Raw genomic sequence first — 22,677 nt, 5'->3', positions numbered from 1 at the left:
GCCCTGGTAGCCACCAGCGCTCTTACCCCGTGTTCTCTTTCTTGAGTTCCCCTTCATTAGATTGGCTGTCAGCGCTTTCCCCAAGCTCTTGCGCTTATGTGTTCTTTCAGCATTACACGAGGTTGATAATAGAACTCTAGGCCGAAAATCTTTTCTGTTTAGAATTTGAAACGTTTTTTGGTTTGGGGAAGTTCTCAGTTTTGACTGGAATGTTCAAGTGTGACCTCGATGCTTGACGGGGCCTCAGTTTGCACACTTGACTCTTCTCTCAGCTCTTGTTTTGGTTTGAATTGACTGGTTTTCTTAGTTGGCTGTGTTCTTTGCCTTTCCGACTCCTGCTGGAAAAGATTTCCTCTTTTCTCTGTGCCGGTTCTCCTAAGATCCTTCCTGAACTGTATCGTGTGGTCCCTGCTTCGGCCTCCGGCCACGTCAGCCCCATGCTTGCGCCCATCTGCTCAGTTCAGACCTTGCTGCCGAGCGGCCATCTCCAAGGATCCTCACCCTTCCACGCTCCTTTTCTGCACCACTTCCAGCTCTGAGGGCTTCAGAAGCTTGTTTGCCACTTTTCCTCTGGGGTCACCAGCTGTTTTTTGTATTTTGTTTTTTAATTGGTAGACAATTTTGTAGAGCAGTTTTAGGTTTACAGAAAAATTGCATGGAATGTACACGAGTTCCCATGTAGTCCCCCCACCCCAGAGTTTCGCCCATTACCAACTAACATCTTGCGTTACTACGTTGCTATGGTCAGTGATGCCATGTTGATTCATTGTCATTAACCAAGGCCGTAGTTTGCACGAGCGTCCCTCTCGCTGTCGCACGTTCTGTGGGTTTGGACACTGTATGATCACAGGTATCCACCGTTCTAGTGTCATACGAGATAGTTTCACTGCCCTAAAATTCCTCTGTGTTCCGTCCATTAATCCTTCCCTGTCCCCTAACCCCTGGCGACCCGTGATCTGTCACTCACTGTCCCTATAGTTGTACCTTTTCCAGGAGGTTGTGTAGTTGGAATCACACGGGTGCAGCCTTTTCAGGCTTCTCTCACTTAGTCATGTGCATTTAAGGTTCCTCCGTGTCTTTTCATGGCCCGGCGGCTCATTTCTTGTTAGTGCTGAGTAATATTCCACTCTCTGGATGGACGCAGTTTATCATTCACCTACTGAAGGACATCTTGGTTGCTTCTGAGTTTTGGTGGTTATGAACACATCGACTTGGTCAGTGATGAGTGTAAACGTTACGTCCGTCCCCTACCTTTCGGGTGGCTGCCCTCCGTGCCGGCTGCCAGTGAGCGGTGCAGCTGGGCGGCTCCTGGGCCTTGGCCTGCCCACCGCTCCTCTCACAGATGCAGACAGATTTGCGAGATCTGGAGCCTCCCTCCGAGGGGCATGACCGCGAAGCTGTACCCCACGTACTTCCTGGAAAGGCAGCCTGTTAGTGTTTGCTAACGTGAAGCAATGGGAACGCTCCTTTAGCAAGTCACAGCTTTAGACAGTGTGTGCCTTTTGGTGTTGCCAGTGATTTTACATCTGGCCTTTGCTGCTGATGCCAATATGTTGCGTTATCTGTAGTTCAGACTTATTTTCATGGTCTAAACTGACCCAGTAACCTTGAATTGGTCCAGTAATTAGCTGTTAATTTCAATTTTAATTGAGATAATTACAGGTTCACATGTAGTTGTAAGAAAGTACACAGACACTGCCTGTTCCCCCAGGGGTGACATTCTGCAAAACTAGTTTAATCTCACAGCCAGGCTGCTGGTGTGGTACGATCGACTGGTCTTCTCCGATTTCCCCAGTTGTCTTTTACGTGTGTGTGTGTGTACACGCATGCATGCACGCACGCTGGTTTGTGTGTTCACCACTAGAGTCACCATATTAAGCGTTTCCAACCGCACAGGGACCCTCGTGATGTCTTTTACAGTCACACTCACCTCCCATCGCTACCCCCTGGCAAACACCAGTCTAATCTGTCTTACAGGTCTAGAATTTGATCATTTCAAAAACGTTACATAAGTGGAACTAGGCCATATTAACCTTTGGGATTGGTTTTTACCTGCTCAGCGTAATTCCCTCCACACTCATCCACGTTGTTCTGTGAGATTTGCAGAGCAGTAGTAAGTGGTATATGTGTACCATTCAGTTGATGGCATCCAGACTGATTCCAGTTTGGGGCTATTACAAATGAAGCTGCTGTGAACGTTTGTGTACAGGTTTTTGTATGAACATATTTTCTTTTCTCTTGGATAAATTACCTGGGAGTGGAACTGCTGGGTCCCGCATGGCAGGTGTGTGCCAAACAGTTGCGAGAGTTGCCTTGGGCCCTTGGTAATCCACGTGTTCTCTGCCCCCACACTCGACACCCATTCATCTGCCTTCTGGAGGTTGCTTTGTGTTTGCGGGTGGGACGGAGCTCGTGTAAGCACTCGTCCGTGTTCCTGAGGGAGGTCCGGCCCCGGCACTGGGCAAGGTGCTGTGAGAGCTGCCCTGGCATGTGTGTTGGCAGCTTGCGCTCTTTGTGCCGAGCATGTCCCTTTGGTGCAGCCCCTCACTTGTTGGTGGACATTTGGGTTCTTTGCAGACTCGGCTGCTGTGAATAAAACTGTCCGAACATTTGTGTACCAGTCTGTGTGTGGACGTAAGTTCTCATTATTGCAGGTAAGCGCCATGCCAGCAGTGGAATTAATTGCTGGGTCGTGTGGTGTTAACTTTTAAGTCCCAGCAAACGGTTTTCTAAAAGGGTTGCCCCGTTGCACATTCTCCGCGCCGACGAGACTTGGTGCTGGTTCCCATCCCCACCCGCACTTGCTGTGACCCATCTCTCATACCGGCTCCTCTAGGAGATGTGTGACGGTGTCTCCGTTCAGTTGTGTTTTTCAATGATGATGAGCATCTTCTCACGTCCTGTTGACCATCTAGGTAGCTTTTGAAGCAGCCACATCTTTTGCCCATGTTTCTAAATTCGGGGATTTTTTTGTCTTAATAATTGAGTTGTGTATGTTTTCATGTGTTGTGGCCCTGAGTCCCCTTTCAGGTGTATGTAACAGGAGTGTGCCCTCGTTCTGTGCCTGCCTTTTCATCAGGACCAAGCAGCACAGGCTGACGGTGTGTCTTGAAATCAGGTAGGCTAAGTCCTCCAGCTTTGTTCTTTTATTAACGTTACTGGGCTAATGGAAGCCCGTTGTATTGCCCTACAAATTTTGAAGCCAGTTTGTCATTTTTCTACAAAAACGCCTGAAGCTTACATTGAATCTGTAGGTTAATTTGGAGAGAATTGGATCGTAACCATCTGAGTCTCCTAATCCATGAGTCTGGTGAATCTCGCTTCCTTCTTAGACCTTTCATTTCTCTCCGCAGCACATAGTTTTCAGTGTGTGGTCTTGTACGTCTTTTGTTAAGTGTTACTCCTAAATGATACTCTGGCTTTGGACGCTGCTGTGGGTGAAATGTATACATACAGCAGCCCCTCCTTGTGCATGGAGGTCACGTCCAAGACCCCCAGTGGCTACCTGACATGGTAGACAGTACCGAATGCTCTATACACACACTTTGTTTTTTCTGTACATACACACCTGTGATGAAGGTTAACTTATAAAGTAGGTCCCGTAAAGGGTTAACAACAGTAACTAATAATAAAGCAGAGCAGTTACAACAATGCGCTGTAATAAAAGGTATGTGAATGGCTTTGTGGCCATTATGAAGTAAAATGAGGGGACCTGAACACAACCAGTACTGGGACAGGCCATCTGATCACCGAGATGGCTGAGTGACTGATGGGCGGGAGCAGAGGCAGCTTTGAACAAAGGGATGATGCACGTCCTGCGGGTCAGAGCGGGACGGCGTCAGATTTCGTCATGCTACTCAGAAGGGCACGCAATTGAACACTTATGAATTGTTTGTTTCTGGAATTTTCTGTGCGACATTTTTGAACTGCGGTTGACTGGAACTGCAGAAAGTGAGATCAAGATGGGGGGACTTCTGCAATAAAATTTTGCAGTTGTTTTACTGCTGTCAAAGAAAAATAGGTTATTTTAAATATTACACTTGTTTCCTGTGACTTATTCTAGTTGGGTTTTTTGTAGGTTCCTTAGGATTTTCTAGGTACACAACCAAGTCATCTGAATAGGGACACGTTTATGTCTGTGTTTGTTTAAAATCTCTGCCATCTTGACCGGAAGTGGGTCTTTTTAGTCTTTGTTGCATTTTCAGGAGCCCAGGAACAGTGTTGAGTGGAGGTGCCAAGAGGGAGCATCCTTGTCAGAGTCTGGTCTTAAGAGAAAAAAGCATTCAGAGTTTCCCGACTGAGCACATGCGTGTTAGCTGTAGGTGTTTGCTTAGCTGCCCGTTCAGACTGAGAGTTCCCTTTTATTCCCAATACGATGAGAATTCTTAAAATCATGACTTGGTGTTGGATTTTACCAAATGCTTTTATGAATCTTTGAGGTGACCATGTGGTTTATCTCACTTGTTCTATTAAAATAGTGAATTGCATTGATTGTTTTGAAATGTTAAATCAAGCTTGCATTCCTGGGATAATTTCTGCTGGGTCATGGTTTATATAACTTTTTGTATCTTGTTAAATTCCATTTGCTAATACTTTGTTAAGTATTTTTGCATCGATGTTTGTGAGGGATTTATTTTGATAATGTCTTTGTCAGGTTTGAGTTAGGGTTGTACTGGCTCCAAAAACAAGTTGGTAAAAGTCCCGCCTTTGTTTTTGAAAAAGTTTGTCTAACATTGATGTCACTTTTCCTTGATATTATTTAGTAGAAAAACCTTCTGGGCCTGGAGTTTTCTATTCCTGATTTGATTGTTAATGACCCTAGGGCTGCTGAGATTTTCTGTTTGATCCTGTGTTCGTTTCTGGTAAATCGTGTTATTCAAGGTATCTGTTCATTTGGTCTGATTTCTTGGCGTCAAGTTGTCCATCATCTTGTCTCACTGTCTTCTTTCCTGTAGGGACTAGCGAGGAGCCCTCTTCCTTTCTTTCCTTGTGCTGCTAAGTTTTGTTCCTTTTTTTCCCTTTATCAGTCTGGCCAGTTATTTATCAATTTTGTTGTTTTCAAAGAACCAACCGTTGGCTTTATTACAATCTGTCTGTTTTCTATTTTGTTGATTTCTGCTCTTTATTATTTCCTTCCTTTCATTTCTTTTGGGTTTTCCCTGCTGCTTTATAGCTTGGACTTCAGGTCTTGATTAATATGTTGTGTTTTGTTGTTATTTAATTTAAAATATTTTCTAATTCCCCTTGCGATTTCTTCTTTGAGCTACATGTCACTTGGAAGTGTGTTGTTTAATATTAAATACTTGAGGTTTTCATAGATACCTTACTGTTTATTGGGTTTCTAACCTAATTCTGTTAAGGTCAGGTAACATACTGTATGACTTCAAACCATTTAAATGTGTTGAAACTTGTCTTAAGGTTCATTATGTAGTTTGTCTTGGTGGTTTTTAAGATGTTGGATGTCATGTAAGTATCAGTTAGGTCATGGTTGATTATGTTCTTCAGATTGTCAGTGTTTTTCCTGGTCTGTTTTTTTTTTGGGGGGTGTCACTTTCTGAGAGGGGTATTAAGATTTTCATAGCTGTGAGGCTTGTCTGTGTCTCCCTTTAATTCTGTCTTCCTGTGTTCTCAGGCTCTGTCTAAAGTGTATCTCTTGTAGATGCATATGGTCGGGTCTTGCGTATTTATCCGTTCTGACAATCTCTTCATTTCTCTCATCGCTTTTTAGCTGGAGGCTGCCATAGGGATGACAGTAAGTGCACATAATTTTTACAGCCTCTTTGGGGCAGGCCACATGCACAGTCGGGCCCCGCCTCACATGTGGGTGCCCCGTCTCTACATTATGGTCCCACAAACAGCCCTGTGACTTTGTGCTTTGAACCGTCGCGTGGAGTAAAGCCCGTCAGCTCTGTGGCTGCAGTTTTTACCTTCACTCTTTGATGTTTCCTTTGCTTCCCTTGTAGATCACCCTGCCATGGCGGACCAGAGACAGCGCTCCCTGTCTACCTCAGGGGAGTCACTGTACCATGTGCTCGGGCTGGACAAGAATGCGACCTCAGATGACATCAAAAAGTCCTACCGGTAAGAGCTGCGCCCCTCCCGGGGGCCTGTCGTGCCCCGTGTGGTTTGCTTTGCACTGACCAAGAACCACTAACTGCATTTCACTGGAATGTTGCATCTTTGCATGTGTGGTGTGTTCCATTGTAGCTTAAACCTGTTACATATACTCCTGTTTTCTTGGCAACAGCACATAGCACTTGTAGTTGCTGCAGACTGTGTGCACTGGAGTGGACAGCTCTGTGGGGAACAGGTGTGAGCTGGGCAGGGGGGCTGCAGGGCGTCGCTGCAGTGGCAGTGCTGTCGCCTTCCCATTGAACTTGAGGGACGTGCCCCTTACATGGGGTTCCATTGACTGAGCTGTAAGAGACACACCATCACTAGTCCAGACGCCTCAGCTGGATTTCCTCTATGTTCTCTGCACTGTGGACTGACAAACGCACGTTCAGGCGTTCTAGTGCCCTCGCCTTGCTTTTCGCTTCATTTAGGAAATGTGCAGTCAGCTGCCAGGCCAGACACTAGACGCTGGCGCTCGGGTTTGCCTGGCGCTGTGGGAAGCTCCCGGGTGACCCACTGCAGGCTGGGCCAGGCCGGCGTCTCCCCTGTGCATGGATGGGGCGGGAGCTTTGGCCTGAAATGACTGCAGAGATTTCTTTTGACCCTGACATTCTTGAATTCTGTGGAAAGCTGTGGCGTGTGCTGGTCCTGGGCAGTTGTGTCTGCGCTGGCCCTCTGTCCAGTGGATGGACGTGAAGACAAGGCACGGCATGGCTTTGGTTTGCAGGAAACTTGCCTTGAAGTATCACCCTGACAAGAACCCCGACAATCCCGAGGCCGCGGACAAGTTCAAGGAGATCAACAACGCCCACGCCATCCTGACGGACGCCACCAAGCGGAACATCTACGACAAGTACGGCTCGCTGGGGCTGTACGTGGCCGAGCAGTTCGGGGAGGAGAACGTCAATACCTACTTCGTGCTGTCCAGCTGGTGGGCCAAGGTGAGGGCTGCAGCCGTCGGGGCTCTCGCGGGGCGTCCCGGGCCGTGCGCCATGGCTCTGGGCCACGGCGGCCTTTGTCCTCGTCCTGCGTCATCCCGTAACACTCCTAGTGCACAGTGCCAGCGTGTCAGCACCGTTCTCACGCTCGGTCACCGTCAGTTCTCCAGAAGGTAGAGCGAGGACGCAGCCTGGCGCGGTGGGGGTGTTTTGTTCCATTGCTGGGAACACTCATTGGAAGTCTCACCTGAGAAGCCTTTGCCGTATTCCCGTGTTGTCTTTTCTTTTTTAACATTCCTCCTTTATCTTACGCGCCCACCCCATGTCAGGCCGAGGCTGTGCCCGCTGGCACAGCGCTGGGCATAGGAAGCCCACCGTACCTTTCTAAACTGTCGTCCTCCCGCCTCTGGCCCCCCCACTCGCTGCCATCCCTGTCCCCCAGGTGGTCGGCCAGCCCTGCTCTGCGCAGAGCCGCCATGCAGGCCCCTCCTCCCCCTGCAGGCCCTGTTTGTCGTGTGCGGGCTGCTGACCTGCTGCTACTGCTGCTGCTGCTTGTGTTGCTGCTTCAACTGCTGCTGTGGGCGCTGCAAGCCCAGGGCGCCGGAGGCCGAGGACGGCGACTTCTACGTGTCCCCCGAGGACCTGGAGGCACAGCTGCAGTCGGACGAGCGCGGTGAGTGCGAGCCGGGCCGCGTCGTGCGTGGGGCGCCGCCAGCGCGGGCCCTCAACGGTGTCCACCTGTCTTGTCAAACAGGAGGGCACTGACACTGTGCCGGGAGTGTGTGTGGTGGCAGCTGGGACTGTTGAGGTGTGAACGTGGACACCAGAGGTAAAAGCAGACGCACAGGGCCGTCCCCGCCTTCACTGTGGTAGCCGTAGTACTGAGGGGGCGGGGCCACGGGCTGGCGGTGACTGACAGGAAGGCGTGCTGGGTGGCGGTCAGCGCACAGCCTCTCCCCTCCGAGCGCTTGTCCCGCAACCTCTGGCCCAGTAGAGGAACCAGGCGACGGAGTGTTGTCACCGGTGGATGTGCTGTCAGGGGCCGGACGGCGAGGCGGCTGTCCTCGTCCAATGAACACGCGTGTGGTTGCTTTTCAGAGGCCACAGACACGCCGATTGTCATACAGCCAGCGTCTGCCACAGAGACCACCCAGCTCACGGCCGACTCCCACCCCAGCTACCACACCGACGGGTTCAATTAAGCGCAGGAGCAGCCGTGACGGGGAGACGCCCGCACCGGCCTCGTCACCTTAGGATCATGAACTGTAGTCCCAGCGTGGGGGGGCCACTGCGCCGGGTCCCCCGACCCCCGCCACGTGAAGCGCGTAGCATGCCGTATTTACAGCCGTTTAGCTACGTCGTCGTCTTCTGTGTCTCCTTTCTAAGCATGTACGGGGTCACGCTCCATGTCTGTCTGTGCTGCGAGCCGGGTGCAGTGTGGCCGCCCTGGCCAGACGCTGGAGCCCCCAAGGCTGCCCCTCCCCGGTATCCCTGGGGCCGCAGTGGGGGCCGTCCCTGCAGTGTGGCCACGGGCATGTCCCCCCAGCGCCCAGTGTTGGCAGCGAGGACAGTTTGCACAGGACCTGTTCGTCTCGTGTGCGTGGCCGTGTGGCGGGGTTCTTCCCGCGGGTGAGTTTGCTGAGACCACGTGCTCTGCCTGTGTCTGGCCTGAGTCCCCACGTCCCAGGGACCCACAGCTCCTGTCCCTCAAGTGGTCCCTCAGGCCACGAGCTGGACAGACAGGGCCCCCCCTTCTCTGCATCACCCTCCACATTCCTTCAGGCCTACCTGGCCTCTTTGTAATCTCTTCTGGACCTCAGAACCACAAGCAGTAGCAGCGGCCCAATTAGTCATAGTCAGAGGGACTGGGAATCCAGGTTGCTGGTGGTGCACAGCTGCACGGCCGCCCTCGGCCCCCCGACGCTCCTGCCCACCCCCTTCCTTCAGATGTTCCCTTCGGCCTCGTGGATGCTTCTGGCAGAACTGGGCCCTCAGGTCCCTGGGGGAGGACCAGAAGGACCAAGGGCACACTCTGGCCGAGCGAGGTCGGGTCCGGGGAGCCCTAGTGCCCTTGGGCTTGTTAGCCAGCAGCCAGACCACGGGCCCCCTGACCACTGTCGCGAGCAGCACCTTCTGTGAACTGCAGAAGTCGTCTGTCTTAACTGTGTCCCAGACCTTGTAGGGGGTGTCCCTGCTGCGGGGACTGAAGAAACGTGGGTTATGATGTGCCCGTGCCAGCAGACTGCATGTGGTGCAGCCCTGCTGGGCCCAGGCTAGCCACTGGAGACCCGAGCGGCCCAAGTGGGCCTGGTTTCTGCAGCACAAACCTGACGGCTGCTGCTGAGCGTCCCTGGGTTTCCAGGAGAAAAGGATGAGCTGGAGAAGCTGTGCGGGGGCAGTTCCCTGGCTCAGAGGGACCAAAACACGTTCCTGAAGCCACTGTCCTCACCCGCTGCCCTCGCCTGCTCACCCAGGGCCGTGCAGAGGGCAGGTCGTGTGGCCAGGATGTGGTGATCAACACAGCAATGTCAGGACAGAACGGACGCTCTGAAAGCAGTGCGCCCGGCCGAGTGCTCTTGCAGGCTGTTTGGTCCCGCTGGGTTTGTTTTCTGCCCGTGAAAAGGATCCTGGAGACATTCGGTGAGAGGGGAGCTGTGCGCTGTGATGCGAAATTAGAAACAATTTGCTGACATCAGGACTCATAAAAGGATATGAAATTCATTGTTTGGCACAAGGGAAGAGACGAGACGGGGGCGTTTTCTCTGCCACCCAGCATGGCAGCTGCGGGATTCAGCCTGAGCTGTAGGCCGTAGGCAACCTTTGTGATGTTTCTGGGAATACCTTAGGAAATGAGTTCTTTTCCCCCAGAATGGCCAAGAACCCGGCTTCAATCTTGCAGTGGCTGTGCTGTCCCTGGGCCTGGCCTCAGCCCAGCCAAGGCCCATCACGTGTCGCTGGGTGTCTTCCAGTTACAGGAGCTGTTGATCCTTTGCTAGACACACGGGCCCCCCTAGGGCAGGTCTCATGGACTTTGTGAACAGTAGGTCGTCGTGAGGACCAGGGTGATGGCCTGGTACCCCAGAACACTTTGCAGTTTCACTGGGTCAGTTTCAGACCCCCGTCCTGCTTCAGGACCAGACCCCTAGGCGCATTTCCTTCTCTCACGTGCTCAGTTTCCCTGCTAAGTAGAGGTGAGTCTGGAGACGCACCCCGTTGGTGTGCTAAAGGGGGGGCTCAGCTTCACTTGGGGCTCCCAGAGTCGGGGCCACATGTGGCCAGTGCTGGTGTCGGTACATGACGAAGCCCCTCGTTTTGCCAAGAGCAGGGCTTGCCGGGCACCAGACCAGTGTGCCTACGGGCCAGGCAGCACTGGCCATGTGTGGCGCAGGGCAGGCGATGGCCGCTGCAGGTAGGTTTGCTTCTCTGCTCAGTGATGTGCTCCTGTCTTCCTCTCCAGCTTCCTTCGCGTTTCAAATTGCGTCTGATGTGGCCCTCAGTGTGTTGCGCCTTCCTAGCTGTCCGGGCGGTCGGGGCGCACACCCAGGCAGCGGCAGGCGGGCAGCGCTGGGTGCCGTTTCTGTCCTTCCCTGGCTCTCGGCACGTCCTGCCAGGGACCTCATTCCTTTCCCATGTTCTGAGCTGTGAACCCACGTGACACAGGACTGACGTTTTGTTTTTTGTTACTTTGGTTGTGACCCATCCTCCTGTGGAATTGGTGAAGCTCCATTTTATAGCCCTTACAAGCACGGTGGGGCGTGTGCTGTGGCTGCAGCCGTGTCCCGTGTGTGCGTGTGTGTGCGCGCGGGCCCCACAATGGTCTCTGGCTCCTTGGCGGGCGAGCTGGGTGGGAGCGGGGTCCCTGAGACCTTCACTGGGAGCACGGAAGGGAAAGCGGACCCTGCCGTGTGCCCGGTTTGTTCGGATGGCCGGGTCTGGCGCCTGAGGGCACTGCAGGGAACGCCCCTGCCAGGGTCGGGTACCAGAGCTGCCAGGGTGGTGAGTGTCCCCATGTGACATCTAGGAGGTGGCTAGAAACCCTCTCCTCCCTTGAAACTTTAAACCAACTTTGTAAGCATCAGGTACAATCAGTGACAAAGCTGCATTCTAAATGGGTCTCTGTCCTGGCCACACACCGGTTGGCCCGAGGGTGGGTCCTGCAGGAGGCACCTTTCGGTAGACGGTTTCACTGGGAAGTACGGTTGTGTTTTGCTCTAAGTGAGGGAGGCAGTTGACAGTGAAGTATATTTGCATTGTTTTTAAGAACTTAAGTGTAAATGCATGGAAAGCCGTCGTCCATGCCCAGTTTTGTCCTGTGACTGGAACCCGACCGCCCACGTGCGCACCGAAGGGCAGGCTGGAGGTGACGGTGGTTTCCCATGGTGACCTCCGTCTTGTATGTCTGAATGTTGACTTAAAGATAACTTGTAAAATAAATGTTTTCACTGCGGACCAGGTGTGTGTCTTACTTAACGATCCCTGCAGGTCTCACACTGAGGGGCTGGGACCTCACTCCTACCTTCCTGCTCCAAGTGTGGACAGACGCCCCTCCCCTCATTTCCTCAATATTCACAGGAGTGAAGAAGGAACGTGTGAGCTGTGAAACCCGTAAGCCAAGGGCAGCTCAGTCTGTGGGGTCTGCAGCCCCCCTGGGATATGTCCAGGCAAGGCGGTGGCCAACAGCACTGCCCCTCCCTCCAGACAGCAGCACCCTCCTTCCTGCTGCTGGGTAGTGACCATCCAGCCTGAGGAGCCAGGCCGCTGATGTCTGGACAGCAGGCCCATCAGCCGGCACTGCAAGGCCGGGGGTGGGGTGGCAGAGGACGCCTGGTGCAGGCCAGCCAGCCCCTCCCCTCCCAGGACAGTGGCTGCCGTGCGCTCAGGACAGTGGCTGTCACGACTGGGCCTGTGCTCTCCTTTGACCCTTGGGTGTCAACCTCTCGTCCTGACTGCTCAGGGCAGGCTTCCCGGGCTTGTCCCCTGCCTGCCCCACCCAGGGCATCCTCGTACCTGGACACCACGCCTGCCTTTCTGGGTCATCTCCAAGCTGGCGGTGACCCAGCACTGTGAAGGGCATCTCCTGGGTAGGGCTCAGCCTCCTACCTGGCCCAGCAGCAGTCAGTCCCCGGGGTCCCTCCCCTGCCACCTGATGGCGGGGCGGGAGGGGGGAGCCCGGTGCCGCACCTTTGTGCCCGTTTTTTGGAGGAAGGTGTGTGGGACGCGGGGGCTTGCGTCCGGTCATGCTCTTAGGTCTGCTCCCAGGCAGGTGAGGTGGGGCCCTGCCAGTGTTGCTGGCACTGACGTGAGGCTTGGGCATCCAGACCCTGGCATGAGGACGGAGGGGCCACCCTGAAGCAGGAGGCCCGGGGGTTGTCAGCAGCAGCCGCCTCCAGAAACCCAGGCCACACGCGTCCCCTTCCACACTGTTTAGGTGAACGTCCCTTCACACCGATGCCTCCCAGAGGTGCCTGGTCTTCCTTCTGTGACCTTGGTGGTAACTCAGGGCAGTGTAAAAATACTCTGGAAAAATTAAGGCAGCATAAAAATACTAAGAAATGTAACAAATACCTTGAAACAATGTGGACGTAAGAAATCAGGAGTTTGATTTAAGATTTTCATTAAAGGGGAAAGGACCGCAAACCCGTTGAGCCTCTCCCAGCCCGTTTTCCCTCCCAGCGTGGCCACTAGCCTTCTGGGGTTTTAAGCCCTGCGTACCGGAGTCAGCATCTGTAAATACATGTCATTGAGGTTTGTGTTTTTTTAATAGGCATTTTTTTCTTTTCTTTTCCCCTCCTCCCACGCCAACTCCGGTTGAAGCCATTGCTTCTCAGTCCAGTTGTGTAGGTCCCAGCTCCCTGGCCCAGGCTGGTGGTGTGGGCCTGGCGCTTCCCGGCTGACTGTCCGCAGTGCGGCGGCCGCTCAGGCAGCCCAGCTCCAGGTCCAGCCGTTGTTCACAATCTTAGCTGTAGAGGGCGCAGCTCAATGACTCGTGTGAATGGGACCAGCGAGCTCAGCGACAGGAGCGCTCCGACCACCTGAGCCACTGGGGCCGCCTCGTCATTGAGTTTTAAAATGTCACATGGCCCTAACGCCACCTACGGATGGGTCTCCCTTTAGTGTGTTTTCTCGTGGATCCAGGTGACGTGTAGGTCTACTGCGGCTGCCCGCACAGCGGCCGGACCACCTCGGACGGGACCACGAGTCCTGCCGGCCTTGCTGGTGGGGAACCTCTGGGAGTGGAGCGCCCCTCCCCTAGGCGCGCATGCGCGCTGCGGTCGCTGAGCACTGAGCTGAAGTCGACGGGGGGGGGGGGGTCCCCCGGAACTGCCTGGCGGAGTGGCCTTGGGGTCCCCAGCGGCTCGCAGGCCCCTCCCCTCCTCGCTCCCAGGCTTCGCGTCCTCAGACGCTTTTCCTTATTGTGTGTGCTTGATTTGCTTAGTTAGGGAGCACGACGCTTATCTTCAGTATTTCCCACGTGGGGTCCTTACAGAGAACCCAAGTTAACAGCGGGCCACCCCGCCGCACGGTGTCCAGGGCCGCGGACCCGGCTGAAGAGCGCCTCGGGGCGTTCCCAAGGTCCGCCTGGCGCCCCACCGCCTGCCAAAAGCGCGACCAGGGACCGCGTTGGGGCGCACGGGGCGTGGTCTGCCTGGAGGTGCGGGGCCTGCCCGAAGCCGGCTCCCCACCCCCGCCCCGCGTCGTGTGTGCTCTCCCGCGCTGAGACCCCAGGTCCGCGGGGGCTTCCTGGGACAAACCACCCGGAAGGGCCTTCCGGAAACAGTGCCCCAGGTCCGGCATCAGATGCCCCTCCTGTCCCCCGCGGACTACGCCAACTGGCGTCACCACGTGAGCAGTTTATTCAAAAAGCTGGAGGGGACGACCGGCAAGTAGCCGTCGCAGTCATGTGTCACCGCGGTGGGGACAGGCAGGGGCCTGGGGACCCAGGGCGCCAAGGCCATAGGATGACTTCTTGCTCAATAACGTCAGCATGCGACCTGGCTCCCTAGGGCGCGCGGGCCGCGGGGTCTGGAGGCGGCCAGCCGGGCGGCAGCTGCAGTGCCCTGGGCCCCTCGCCCGGGTCACCACAGCGAGAGACCCGGCGCCTTCCGGTTCTGGTGGTGGGGCCGCCTATTCCCAGCCTGCGCCCCCGTTCCTCCCCAACTCCAACTCCCAGAGGAGTGGTGGACACCCTGCTTCAGAGGGACCCCTTGCTCCCACCCAGATCGAATCCTGTTGGGCACCCCATTTCAGCTGCGGATTCCCCAGAACTCGGGGAATGGCAGGGACACTTTCTCCAGTGTCTCCCTCCACCCCAGAAGGCCCCTCCATGTCCCCCAGCCAGCTTGGTCAGGGACATGCATGCTGGAGGTTCAGAGCCAGAGCCCATCCCACCCCCAGCCATGTGGCACCAGGGCCATTCTTGGCCCCCATCTGGAAACCGGGTGGTGACCAGATGAGCCAGGAGACCCACGCCTGGACCAATCCCCACCCACAAGGTGGTCAGCCCAGCAGATGTCACCACTGGAGTCCCTCCTCAAGGCTCCATCCTGTGGGGTCACAGACATGGGTCCCTGCAACCTGTGTGTGAATTGTCCCATTCGCACCCTCTAACCCAAGCACAGCCCAAATCCACCTGCTGCCCGCTGCCCGATTCCCTTCACCTCAGAACTGCCTGCCCCTCCACTCCTGCTCCCCTCAAACTCTCAACTTGACCTTGGACAGCCTGAAAGCCCCAGCCTCCGGCCACAGGCCTGGCCCAGGGCCCAGGAATCCAGGCGCCTCGTGGGATGCCCCCTGACTCCAGGTGGCCCCGGCGAGGCACCACACGGGCCGGGTCCTTTCCCAGGTCCATCCAGCCCTCCAGACCCTCCTGCTGACATGTGCAGTGGGCACGCAGGAGCTGCTGAGTCAGCGTGACAAACACGTGCCTAATGCTGGGTCTGGACCCCAGCCTCCGGCCCAGAAGGAAGCCCCAGGCTTCCTTTCCCACTCGCCCTATGGCTGCCACTGCTGGGGAAGGGGGAACACCTCACGGGCTGACGAACCTGAGATTGACCCTGGAGACACCATTCTCAGGTTGGACAGTCCTGGAGGTGCTGCCCAGGGGCAGGTGGTGGAGCCCTCAGCGGATGGGTTCCCCTCGGAGACCCTCACCCTAAGTCACAGGAGCTTCCGGGCAAGTACGGGGAGGGGGCTCCAGGTCTGCATCCCACCCACCTCTCCCCCTCCCAGCTGCGGCCCCATCCTCGCAGCGCCCCTCTCTCCTCCATGTGCCCTCCACCCCCGGCCCCACAGATGCCCAGAAAGGCAGCACAGGAGCTCCCAGCCTCCAGTCAGCCTGTCAGCCCTGGAGGACTCCACCCAAGGCTCCTCAGACTGGAATCCCTCGTGCCCAACAGCTGTGCAAAGCACTGCTCCGGTGAAGTCTGTTTCTGGGGCTGGGAGGCTCCCAAGCGCCAGAGGAATTGCCCCTCCTCTCATTGGCACCCCAGAGACCGCCCCACAGAACCCTGGCAGGAAATGGGCTGAAGAGGTCCCCTACCCTGTGGCCTGGCGTCCCTGAGCTGCCACTGATGAGGGGACCCCAGCCGGAGAAGGCAGGGCCTCTGGTTCAGACCTGCCTCCAGGCTCTGCTCTAGGCCCCCACTGACCCTCAAGAGGAGGGCAGAGGCCATCCGTCCCCAAGAGCCAGTGGCTGGGTGGGGTAGGGACAGCTGGCTCCTCTCGCACACATGTGCCCGCATGTCTGGACGTGCTCTGTGCTGCTGCATGAGACGTGTGTGGGTGTTGGTGCACATGTGTGCGTGTGTGGGAGCTTGTCAGCCTCAGCTGGACTCTGGCAGGCCCACCCGGGAATGACTCAGCCCAGCCAGGCTCCTCAGCAGCTGGTTGCCCCCGTCCTCATCTAGGAAGACCTGGCTGGACAAAATGGCATCTTCCCTGCCTCATGGCGCCCTCGCACCTGCTGAGCAGGGCCAGGCCTGGGGCAGCCTCCAGGTTCCAACACATAGCACAAGGAGTGAATGAATGAGTGAGTGAATGAAGGGGGACCCTGCAGACATGGGAGAGGGATCCACTCACCATGATGGGGAGAAGCCCTCCTGCTGACTTCTGGGCCGAGTCAGTCCTCTGTCCCTGGTGCCTGGCCACTCTGTGGACAAGCCTCCCGCCTTTATCTGCCGCCCTTGGTCTGCCCCCCCCCAGTGACTTCCTGTCTCCGCCCATGACAAGCTTTTCCATGACATGGCCTTTGGGGAGGGGTGAGACCAAGGAGACCAGGAGGGCAAGAAAGAGGCCAGAGCCAGGGCTGGAGGGCAGCAGAAGGGGGAGATGGGTACCTGCCAGCCCACCTGCACCATGCACACCTCTCACAGGCGGGCCTACCAGCCACTGGCCATGTGAGGGGCTGCAGGAGCCTCCCCATCAAGCCCAGGAGCAGAGGGCAGGGCTGGACGTGGGCTTCTGGCCTTGAAAGGCATGGCTGGGCCACTGAGACCCTGGTCACCTCCTGCAACTGGGACTCCTGTGGCCAGCCAGGGGCCAGGACCAGCTCATCACGCCCTCCTCCAGCCGCCCACACACCGATTTCCGCTCGGCCTCCTGATGATACAAACCCGTGGTGGGGTGGGGAGTGGCTTTGGATGACGTCTCTTCTGAGAGCCAGTGTCCTAGGTCCAGGCCAGGTGGCCACCAAGGAGCCCACGTAGCAGAGCCAGGAGCCGCGGGCCCTCACTCTGCCCTCTCCTAAATCTGGCCGAGCCTGGACTGCAAGGAAAGCCTGTCCTGACCACCAGTCAGCAGAGGCCAGGCACCTGGACTCCACCCCTGTCCATGGCGGCCTGGTGAGGACTGAGACAGACAGCTAAACAGCTGGCAGCCTTGGGGCCTCCTCCCCAAGCCCGGGTCCCAGGCAGAACACCAGTCACCCCCCAGCTCATCAGTCACAACTTCGTTTTTCCTAAAGCTTTATTTTATTAAACGTATTGAATAAGTTACATTGGTAACAGTCAAAATAAGTTAAGGTGTCTGTCACAGGCCAGGAGGCAGGAGGAAGTTGGGTGGGGCTGGGATGGCAAGAAACTGCCGCCAGCTAACTTGTCCAGGCCACTTCCTCCTCGTCACTGCCGTCTGGGGCTGCGTCTGTCCCAAAGTAGCGGTCGCCGAAGTTCCCTAGGAAAAAAAGCAGGCCCTTGTGTTGGGGGCTGTGGCCCACCCGGCACCCAGGCTCCCTAGACCGGGGCCAAGGTGGCCTCACCGATGCCCGGGATGATGCGGAACAGGTCGTTCACGCGCTTGTCCACCGCCGTGGTGATGATTCTCACGCGCGGAAACGCGTAGGCCACCGAGTGAACGCCCATCTCCGCCATGAGCAGGGACAGCAGGAAGATCTTGTCCTCAGGCACGTCGTGGTCCTGCGCCGTAAGGCACGGGATGGGAAATGCCGACCGGCCCAGCGGCCCGCAGCCGCCCGCGCCCACTCACCAGGAGCACGCGCACAGCCATCATGGCCGCAGCGCCCGTGGACACGGTGCAGTCCATCAGGATCACGTGGTCGTCACTAATGTCCTTGGGCAGTCGCAGGTAGTGGAGCTGGGGGCAGCCGCAGCATCAGGGCCGCCCGTCGGGCGCCCTCCCCGCCCCCACCCCCACCCCTACGCGGGCCGTCCCGTACCTCGGGCTCCCCGGTGAGCTGGTTGGTCTGGATGAGGATGGTGCCGATGCGCACGTCCTTGCACACGGCCCGCAGCGCGGGCTCCATGGTCTCGCCCGCCCGCAGGATGGACACGCCGGTGATCTGGGGGTGGGGCTGAGCTGTCCGGACCCCGCCTCCCGGGCCGCCCGCCCCGCCCCGCCCCGCCCCAATCCAGCCCCGGCCGGTACCTGCTTCCCCGCGTAGCACTTGCCCGCGTAGTCCTGCCCCTGCGGGGTCTGCACCACACAGCCCTGCGCGCAGAGCGACGGGGGCGCTGTGAGCACGAGGAGCCAGCCGCCCGCCCTCCCGGTCCCCACCCTCACCGCGCTGCGCACCTGGAAGGGCAGGAAGGACAGCGCGTGCTCGATGAGCAGCCGCATGAGCCTCTTGGAGTAGAAGATGAATTCGTCCCGGCTGGTCTCCTTGTCCCTGCGGGCCGTGGGGGGTCAGCAGAGGGGGCCCGCCCGTCCGCCGCCCCGCCCCGCCCCGCGGAGGCCCTCACCTGATGATGGTGTGCATACCCCGCACCTGCGGCGTGCTCTTGAGGACACTCAGCGTCTGGGGCAGGGGATGGCACTGGTGCGCTGAGGCCAGCGCGGCCCTGGGGACACAAACGGACTGGAGACTTGAGAAGGGGTGTTTTCTCCCACGGCCCCATCCTCCTACTCTGCACACTGCGTGGGGGACAGACGTGGTGGGGGTTGCTGCAACCCTGCGGCTGGCCTGCAGAACACCCCCCCCACCACCAGGTGCCCCTGCACCCACCAAGGGCAAAGCCAAGGTTAAAGGACACGTGAAAGGCAGAGCAGCTGATGATTAGGCAGGAAGCGAGGGGCTGGGTGTGGGCCTCCCCTCACAGCCTAGGTCCCCTCCTGCGTGTGGGGACCGGGCGGGAGGGTGGGGCCTCCTGCCTCCAGATGAGCCTTACCCCCAGCAGGGGCAGCTGGTCCCCACCCCAGCACACCTCTCCCTGCTGGAACAGCTGAGCTTTGGGCCAAGCCCTGACCCTTCCCCCAGGTGATGTGTGGCCCCCACAGGAGAGGGGACAAAGCTGGTTCAGAGGCCCCCTGCTGCTCCAAGCCAGGAGGGAAAGGGGAGGACGGGGAGTGCAGGGCAGGGCGGGCATGCTGCCCAGGCGGGGAGGGGCAGGGTGGGTGGGGGCGCAGCCCCAGCCAACACAGTGAGGCACCACAGAGCACTCTCCTCACAGATCCCAGCGCAGCTTCCTCTGCTCGCCAGGTGAAGAGTGTGTTCGGGGAGGGTACAGGGCAGGAAACCCAAGGATTTACAGAAAAGGAAAAGAACAGAGAAAAGACCCCTTAGAGGAGAGCACAGGCGGTCCCTGCAGCCACCAGCTGGCCTGAGGAAGAGAAGAAGCAGGAAGAGCCCTGGAGCCTTTGCAGCTGTGTGCCTGGCTGGCCCAGGCCCCACCTCCCACACCCAGCAACACTTCCTGGGCCGGAGGTGAGCATGCTGGCCACCACTTCCTTGGCTGACCAGAGAAGGGAAAATGTAGGTGTTTGCGTTTAGGTGTTTTCTCCAGTTTGAAGCCCTGGAAACTTTTTTTCTCAGAACAAAGGCTTCCAGAGGACCTGACATGACAAGACCCGCAGGTCCCCGGGCCTGGGTGAGAGACAAGCAGACTCATGCAATGGCAGGAAGCTGGAGGCAGCCGGCCAAGGCCCTGGAGGCGTTTCCAGCACAGCAGCATCGCTTAGGGGCTCTCCTGATTGGTGGCCCCGCCGAGGGCAGGTCCCTGGTGCTGACCACTGCGTACGAGCAGGTGACCCATCCACCCCCATGGGCGGCTCCAAGGCCGCCCTGGCCCATCCAGACCTCCTCCTGGCAGTCTCTGCACACTGGCTGCAGTGGCTAGAGGGCTGGGGCCTCAGGCTACTTGGGTCAGGCAGAGGACGTGCCGACCCAGGCCCTCTGGCCGCTGAGGGACATGCCTGTGGCTCCCACCCAGGGGTCCAGCAGTGCTGGCTCAGGAAGCCTGTGCGGGGTGGGGGGAGTCCCACAATGAGCCCCATTGGGAAGGAGCCTCCAGAGAGGTGTGACCAGCCTAGCATCAGGGCTCTGTGTGACCTTAGGCAAGTTCCTTAAGCTCTCTGTGCCTTAGTCTCATCTGCCTGCGAGGGGAGGCAGAAGCAGTGTGGGGGCCACCACAGCACCCTTCGGTGCCTGAAGCAGGGCTGCCACAGTGGGTGGGCACGGCGGGAGAGGACCCTCTGCCTGCCTGGTGACAACCCAGACTCCTAGCCCCCTGTGGATGCTGCAAATGCCTCCGTCTGTGCAGACAGGTGTGGGAAGTCTTACCTGACACTGAGCTCACGCTGCGGCAGCCACAGGAGACAAGGGAAGGGGCGGTGCGTTAGTGACGGCAGCACAGCTCCCCTTGCAGCCACCCGACAGCACAAACCACTGCCGCTGTCCCGGTCAGCCAGCCCCTCCACCCAGGAGTGGACATGCAGTCCCATGAAAGGACAGTCCCAGGTGACTGGCAGTCTTGTGAAGGGGCCAGCTCCCTATGGCTCTGACCTAGACACCCTCTGGGGTAAGTGGAGGCAGAGGTAGGACCCCTGGGGCTCCAGTCCACAGGCCTCAGGCCTCCAGCCTCCATTATAAAGCCAGCCAGGATACATGCCCTCAGGTCAGGGTCCCACCAACGGTGCTCAGGACGTGGGACTCAGCACCAAAACCCAACGGTTCCCCGAAGGGTTGGGAGGGACGGGAACGCCCTCTTCTGTGCAAGGCCCAGCTCGGGCAGGGAGCCCCTTTCTCAGGGTACAAAGAGCTAACCGAGCAGGCCCAGACACGGATGGCTGGCAGGACACAGAAGACACGTGGGGGCCACATGAGCAGGTGGCTGTGGGTGGTGGCAGCAGGGTCGCGGGGCCTACCTCCTCCAGCTGGCTGTGCACGTGCTGCACGATCAGGTCGATGGCCACTGTGTTCCCGCTCCCTGGGCCGGGAAAAGCGGGTACGTGAGGCGGGCAGGAGGGCGGGGGACAGGCAGGGCCGCCCGCTTCCCCGGGGCAGGCTCACCTCGTGGCACCACGATGTCCGCCAGGCGCATGGTGGGCTGGATGTACTGGTCAAAGGCCGGCTTGACAAACTTGTTGTACTGCTTGATGACACCTGCGATGTCGCGGCCGCGCTCGCTGATGTCCCGCCGCAGCCGCCGCACGAGGCGGATGTCAGAATCTGTGTCCACGAAGATCTTCATGTCCAGGAGCTGTGGCATCGCGGAGCAGGGCTGTCACCAGAGCTCCAGCACGCGGCCCACACGGCACCGCGGCGCTGGGCGGGGGTGTGGCGAGCAGGGGGGTGTGGCCAGCGCTGTGCGGGGGCGTGGCCGGCGCTGTGCGGGGGTGTGGCCGGCGCTGTGCGTGCTGCCCGCCAGGGCTTCAGATGGGGTGCAGGCTGGATGGCCCCTGGGCAGCCTGCCCTACACACAGCCCCACTCGCTGATGCTCTCACACGCTGGGTCTGGCCCCATACTCAGCACACAGCAGATGACCCCTGGAGGGACACTGGGGGCCATGGGGTTCCCTGGGCCTGAGCCCAAACTCACTAGTCTCAGAACCTACAAGGAGTAGGAAGCACACAGCCGCTGCGAGCACTGGCCTCTCGCACGCGCCTCACCGTGGCAGGAGACCCGTCCTCAGCCCACACCCAGTGACCGCACCCTGGGGACAGGCTGAACGAGCGGGGCCTGCTTGGAGGAGGCACGTTGCAGGGGTCCAGCAGGACAGCGTGGCCAGAGCCCCGCCCTCACCTCCAGCAGCGTCTTGTCAGCAAAGGCCATGATGCCCTCGAAGATGATGACATTGGCGCCGTAGAGCGTCTTCTGCAAAGGGGAGGCACCGTGCTCGTGCCCGCCCGCATCCAGACGACCCCGCAGCCCCAGCCCACGGGCCTACCCAGTCCTTCTTGCGGCTGTGGGTGGTGAAGTCATACACGGGCACCTTGACGCTCTTGCCCTGCTTCAGCTTCTGCAGCGTGGACACGATGAGGTCGAAGTCGAAGGCGTCCGGGTGGTCGAAGTTGTAGTTGTTGAGGGCGGCCTGCTCCTGCTGCTGCCGCGTGAGCACCTGCGTGGAGGGCAGCGGTGGTGGGCGGGTGCTCTGGGCTCGGTGGCCGCACAGGCAGGGGCAGCCCTCACCTTGTAGAAGGAGTCCATGGATAGCAGGACCACCCAGGGCACGTCCAGAGCCTCGATGATCATCCTGGCCACGGTGGTCTTCCCAGAGGCACTGCCACCGCCCAGGCCTGCAGGAGGGGCGGAGCCGTGCGTGCCGGCCTCACAGGTGGGTCCCTCGGTGGGCAGAGGCAGGACAGCCCTTTCCAACCAAGTCACCAACCCCCCCAGGCCTGACATGTGACCGAGGGCCCTGAGGCATCCAGGTCAGTGGAGACGCCGGCCCTGGCATCTGACGGTGGGCGGTCCTGCCTAACCCACCCGACTGGGGGTGACGCGCAGGTGGTGGCCTCAGCCGCCAACTCACCGATGGCAAAGGCCTCTTTGGATTGCGTGCCGTGCTCGTTGTACCAGGGCGGCCGCCCGGCCGTGTAAATGGTGCGTTTGCTGGTGCGCAGCAGGGGTGGCTCAGACTTGCACTGGCTGGTGGTACGCTTCCGGGGTGAGCGCCCGGCTCCCATGGGCGGGAGGAGCCTGTCCAAGGCTTCCACACTGCTGCTGGGAGAGGACAGGCTCACCTGGGCCCTGCCCCCATGTCAGGCCTGGCGTGTGGTGCACCATCCACGCAGCACACGGGCACCACCTGCCACCCCATCTACAGGGCCCGTGGCCTCAGTCACCGTTCACACAGGTTCAGAGGGACAGGCAGGGGAGCACCGTCCAACGTCAAGGACAGTGACGACCCCATCAAGGACCGTGTCCCTTCCCAGGACCCTCTGGGAAGCCCCCTC

General features: G+C 58.3%; 2 protein-coding genes across 20 annotated transcripts in view; one reads left to right on the top strand and one right to left on the bottom strand.

Moving 5' to 3' along the window:
* The window catches only part of DNAJC5 (DnaJ heat shock protein family (Hsp40) member C5), a 33,771-nt gene extending 22,270 nt beyond the window's left edge, over positions 1-11,501 (top strand). For 2 of the 5 annotated variants that reach the window (XM_074317628.2, XM_074317631.2), the window contains exons 2-6: positions 5,729-5,752; positions 5,964-6,081; positions 6,842-7,055; positions 7,554-7,725; positions 8,151-11,501. In XM_074317628.2, coding sequence (XP_074173729.1) covers positions 5,975-6,081; positions 6,842-7,055; positions 7,554-7,725; positions 8,151-8,254 — 597 coding nt within the window. In that variant the 5' untranslated portion in view covers positions 5,729-5,752; positions 5,964-5,974 and the 3' untranslated portion in view covers positions 8,255-11,501. Of the gene's footprint in view, positions 1-5,728; positions 5,753-5,963; positions 6,082-6,841; positions 7,056-7,553; positions 7,726-7,806; positions 7,882-8,150 lie in introns of all 5 variants that reach the window. The other 3 variants (XM_074317629.2, XM_074317630.2, XR_012491207.2) reach the window with 2 other exon arrangements.
* Positions 11,502-16,997: 5,496 nt separating this feature from the next.
* UCKL1 (uridine-cytidine kinase 1 like 1) overlaps positions 16,998-22,677 on the bottom strand; it is a 10,978-nt gene continuing 5,298 nt past the window's right edge. For 2 of the 15 annotated variants that reach the window (XM_019753428.3, XM_019753433.3), the window contains exons 2-15: positions 22,254-22,444; positions 21,911-22,017; positions 21,669-21,839; positions 21,524-21,595; positions 20,791-20,980; positions 20,646-20,707; positions 20,062-20,078; positions 18,245-18,343; positions 18,078-18,171; positions 17,931-17,993; positions 17,722-17,844; positions 17,532-17,639; positions 17,305-17,461; positions 16,998-17,219 (exon numbers count right to left, since the gene is read on the bottom strand). In XM_019753428.3, the coding sequence (XP_019608987.2) occupies positions 17,140-17,219; positions 17,305-17,461; positions 17,532-17,639; positions 17,722-17,844; positions 17,931-17,993; positions 18,078-18,171; positions 18,245-18,343; positions 20,062-20,078; positions 20,646-20,707; positions 20,791-20,980; positions 21,524-21,595; positions 21,669-21,839; positions 21,911-22,017; positions 22,254-22,444 (1,534 nt within the window). In that variant the 3' untranslated portion in view covers positions 16,998-17,139. Of the gene's footprint in view, positions 17,220-17,304; positions 17,462-17,531; positions 17,640-17,721; positions 17,845-17,930; positions 17,994-18,077; positions 18,172-18,244; positions 18,344-18,950; positions 18,971-20,061; positions 20,079-20,645; positions 20,708-20,790; positions 20,981-21,523; positions 21,596-21,668; positions 21,840-21,910; positions 22,018-22,253; positions 22,445-22,677 lie in introns of all 15 variants that reach the window. The other 13 variants (XM_019753427.3, XM_019753431.3, XM_074317972.2 and 10 more) reach the window with 10 other exon arrangements.

This window comes from Rhinolophus sinicus, chromosome 13, assembly GCF_057876585.1.
Source record: "Rhinolophus sinicus isolate RSI-liver-muscle chromosome 13, RSI-T2T, whole genome shotgun sequence".
NCBI lineage: Eukaryota > Metazoa > Chordata > Mammalia > Chiroptera > Rhinolophidae > Rhinolophus > Rhinolophus sinicus.
Note: the sequence above shows the minus strand (reverse complement) of the source record. Positions and strands in the feature narration are given on the sequence as shown.